The sequence below is a fragment of the Microtus ochrogaster genome, unplaced genomic scaffold (genome assembly GCF_000317375.1).
Source record: "Microtus ochrogaster isolate Prairie Vole_2 unplaced genomic scaffold, MicOch1.0 UNK25, whole genome shotgun sequence".
Taxonomy (NCBI): domain Eukaryota; kingdom Metazoa; phylum Chordata; class Mammalia; order Rodentia; family Cricetidae; genus Microtus; species Microtus ochrogaster.
This window is the reverse complement of record NW_004949123.1, coordinates 1,984,733-1,989,014: the sequence shown is the minus strand read 5'-3', so window position 1 is coordinate 1,989,014 and position 4,282 is coordinate 1,984,733. Positions and strand designations below refer to the sequence as shown.

The 4,282-nt window shown below is 46.8% G+C and overlaps 1 protein-coding gene across 1 annotated transcript in view; it reads right to left on the bottom strand.

Annotated features, from left to right (window-relative positions):
- The window catches only part of Aknad1 (AKNA domain containing 1), a 37,945-nt gene that overhangs the window by 1,028 nt on the left and 32,635 nt on the right, over window positions 1-4,282 (bottom strand). Inside the window, exons 9-10 of the mRNA XM_005367904.2 lie at window positions 3,072-3,150; window positions 117-246 (exon numbers count right to left, since the gene is read on the bottom strand). Of these exons, the coding sequence (XP_005367961.1) occupies window positions 117-246; window positions 3,072-3,150 (209 nt within the window). The remainder of the gene's footprint in view (window positions 1-116; window positions 247-3,071; window positions 3,151-4,282) is intronic.

Below are 4,282 nucleotides of genomic sequence, written 5' to 3'. Positions count from 1 at the left end.
GTTTTTTTTTTTTTTTTTTTTTTGGTTTTTTTCAAGACAGGGTTTCTCTGTAGCTTTGATGTTCTGTGCTTTTAAGACCATACGTCTGAACTACAAGGATTTTTCTCCATCCTCACCTTAGATTCCGTTTCTTCCATGTTATTCCCATCACGTAAGGATTGGATTCCAGGAATCATGAGGAAGCGGAGGTGGGGTGAGGGTGTTGCAGGGTCTGCGTTGCAGGTCAGGTAAATCTTGGTGTGTTTTCTAGAAGACAAGAGCACATTATTACCTGTGAATGGCACCACCCACGTGTGCGCTCTCCCACTAGGCTCAGTGAAGGTTTTGTGTGTGCACACACGCATGCGTGCACACGTAAGTGTGCCCATTGCCTCTGTGTGTGTGCCTATGAGTGTGTGCCTGTGCGTGTGTCTGTGTATGCGTGAGTGCGTGCGTATGCGTGTTTGTAGCCCTCATGGTCAAAGGGGCCAACCGCAGCTAAGCTTCAGGAAAAAGCGGTTGCTACAGCCAATGAGGCACGTCCTTTCAGAGCTGCTTTGTTGTTGTTGTTTTCTCCGGAACAGAGAGCCAAGACTCCAAAGAGATTCTTCTCTTGTCATTCTTGTGGGGCCAACAGTCTGCCTTGCATAATCATAAAAGAAAGACACACACACACACAATTGCCAATACGATGCCTAGGCTTGAGTCCATTCCAGCACCAGGGACCGCGCCTGGCAAGGCAGCCAAAGCAGTGGGAAAATGAAAGCAGTGTCTCTTTAAGTCCGTGGGTCCCCACACTACCTGCTGTCCTCTGAGGAGCCATACTAACTCTGTGCGTGACGGATGTGGTACCGGACCACCACTGGTGTGTTCAGGTTGTCTACTGCGTAGCTGAGGGGCCGGTCCCTTAGCCTATGTGAAGAGCGGCGGCCACAAGCGCTTGCCCGTAGACAGGTCTGCTGTGGCGCCTCCTGCTTGATCCTCTGCTAAGTCTTTTTTGGGGACGGACTCTTGTGAGCGATATCATCTCCAAGAGATCGGTATAAATGCATGTTACTCAGAGCCTCTCGGTCTCTCTGCCCCTGTTACTTTCATGTTTGTCTGTTCTGCAGTTCACTTAGCACATTGGAGTCATGCCATCCTCCGGATGAGAAGCAGTCTGTGTCAGGGGCTCCTGCTAATTAAAAACACCGGGCAGAGGGTGGCAGTACGGTATAGCGGGGACTGCAGGGGCTTTGGAGTTCTCCCCCCATACAGAATCATCCAGTGCCTTGAACAGGGTTGACAGTATTGCTGAGTAGGCCACTTGTTTTAAGTCTTTTAAAATTCGCTGACTTCATACATATATGTAACACATCTGTACACTGCATTCGGCTCACAGTTACCCTTTCCCTCCGGTTCCCATCACCGTCCAACCACCAAGTCCTCCTTCCACTTTAACTTTGTTTTATTTTGTTTTACTTTGAGACCCATTAAACTTTTCCTATCGTTTTCCATTTTATATCCAGGAAAGTAAAGGCTCAGGAAGGGTAAGAAACCTTTCCAAGGAAAGAGATAGGACATAAACCCAGCCCAAGAAGTCTCTAAAAGCTACATTCTTTTGTTGGTTTGGTTTTCATTTTTAATGATTTATTTATTTTTATTTTGTTTGTGTGTGTGCACGCATGTGCACAAGAGTGTCAGTGTATGCGTGTTGGCAGAAGCCAGAAGAGGACCCTAGAGCTGGAGTTCCAGGCATTTCCAGGTCACCTGGTGTGGGTACTGGAAACCAAACTTCAGTCCCTTGTTTTGGTGAGTTTTTTGTTTTTGTCTGTTTGGTTGGTTTTTTTTTTTTTTTTTTTCCGAGACAGTCTCATTACGTATCCCTATCTGTCCTGGTACTTGCTCTGTAGCCCAGGCTTGTCTCAAACTCCCCCATGCCCTTGCCTTTCTCTGAGCAGTGATTACAGGTGAGCCCCACCATGTCTGACGTCAAATACTGTATTTTAAATGACTGTGCTTTTCTGGATAGCAGGCTCAGGCTTGAGGTCGAGGCGAGGAGGCTGAATGCCTCTCTGCCCCGCTGTTAATTTTGCCTTAAAGGGCTCCCAACCCCAGCTTCTGTCTCCATCACCCAAGTCACGCTGCTGGGAACCCATGAACTCTCCTCCTGCTTCCTCCCTTGGCCTCTGTGCTCCGGTTTCTGCTCCTCTAACCCAGTGCTCGTTCCTCACCAGCGACAGCGACTGGTGTTATTGGTGTTGTTGTTTTGTTTTGTTTTGTTTTATGAGATGGTCTCCAGCTAGCCTGGAACTCCCTTTACCCAGGTTAGCCAGAACCCCTCCCTAGGCCTCCTAAGTGCTGGGTTTGCAGGCCCTCTACCCGACTACTCCAGGGACCTTGTACAATTCTCCAAATTTTCCAGTTTGAAAAGTCCCTCCTTTTCCATTGTTCTGAAGACTCCGAAGAAGCCTGCCTCCACCTGCTTCATCTTGCCCCTGCCACTCCCTTCAGACATATGGACAGGTTTCTGAACTTGCCCAAGGGCCTTTTTTCCTCCAAAAACCTTAGTCTAGAATGTTCTTCATGTCTTATCCTGATGTCCTCTGATAGTTCATTCATACTTTTCCTTTGAGCTCAGGTTCCCAAACCCCCAAATTCGGTCAGTAACACTGCACATGTTCCTTTCTGGCATGCACGGCTCCTCTCGAGGGCAGATACCGCTGTTATCTCAGCCTCGGCACCGAGCACAGTGTCCTGCGTCTGACTGTTAAATATTGACTGAATGAACACATAGAAGACTGAAGTACATCAGATGGGTGTAGGCTTGTCTACAGTGACAGTGTAGGACAGGCAACCTTGTCTGGGTAGTTTATTGTACAGTACATACACCTGAATAATGGGACTCGAGTGTGTGTGCGCGCGCATGCATGCATGTGTGTGTTTCTAGAGTCTTACTTTGCACCCCACACTGGCCTCAAACTCGCCACAGAGCCCAGACTAGACTTTGGCTTTGCTAAGCCTTCTGCCCTGACCTCTCAAGTTTAGAGATGCTGGGCCCGAACCGCCACACCTGGCTCTGCTTTTGATATTAGTAATAATCAACTACTCACCCTGTGCTGGAATCACTCGCATCTTGAAAGGGTCCTGAATTTACTCGCTGGGAGCAGATCCATTTTGATGTTGCACAAGCTGAAAAATGTTAGCTGGGATTAAATTCAGAGTATCAAAGGTGGCCTCCACAGATCTTTTGAGTTAGAGGCCAGCCTGGTATTCGCAGCCAGAGACACAGTGAGAGCCTAACAAAAACAAAACAAACAAAAATAACCAGAAACCTCCAAATGGTGAGAATGTCTCACTTCCTCTTCCTCAACTTTGCAGTACGGATGAAATAGTTCCTAAAAATTTAACTGCTATATAAGGAACACAGAAAGCAGAATTTTCTTCCAAGAATTCTGAATTTATGAAACTCAACTTTACTTTTTAAATTTTTAAATAAAACTTATTGACTTATTTTGTGCAGGTGCACGCATGCCACTGTGCTCACACAGAGGTCAGGGCCAGTCAATCCTCACCACCATATGAGTCCCTGGGATTGAGCTCACATCAGCAGGCTTGGCAGCAGTCACCTTTACGAGCTGAGTCACCGTGCTGGCCCTATTTCTGGTTTGTGGATAGAGTCTCACTCGATCCCAGTCTGGCTTTGATCTCAGAACTCACGACAGGTCCTTTTGAGTGCTGGTGTTCCAGGTGTGAACCATGATGACCAGCACGAAACTCTGACCTAAAACTCTAATGGAGCTCAGGAGACTGAGGCAGGAGGGTTGTCACAAGCCTAAGGCCAGCCTGGGCTACAAAGTGAGACCCTGCCTCAAAACACTGAATTTATCTGTCTCTCTATCTATCCATCCATCCGTCTGTCTGTCTATCCATTCATCCATTATTTATTAGTAGTAATTAATTAGGGATCTTTATTCCTTGGGTGTTCACTGTGAACTGGCATTGTTCCCAACTGTGAGCTAATATTTCATCTTATAAGTGTAGGGAGGCACAGTTTCCAAAAGGTGAAACCCAAGTGAACTCTAGACTCTCCACCAACTTCAGGAGCAAAGGGTTTAGGAGTCAGAAACGAACCATTGTATTAGTAAGATAATTGCAGAAGAGAAACTAAATGATGAAGAGAAGTGTGGGAAGTCAATATGGAAACCAAGGAGACAGCCAGAAAGGGACAAGTCAATGGGAAAAAGACACCTGCACTGCCTATTACAATGATTGTATAAGATGCACTTCCGCCCCCACCCTAACCTGTTACAGTGTGTATATG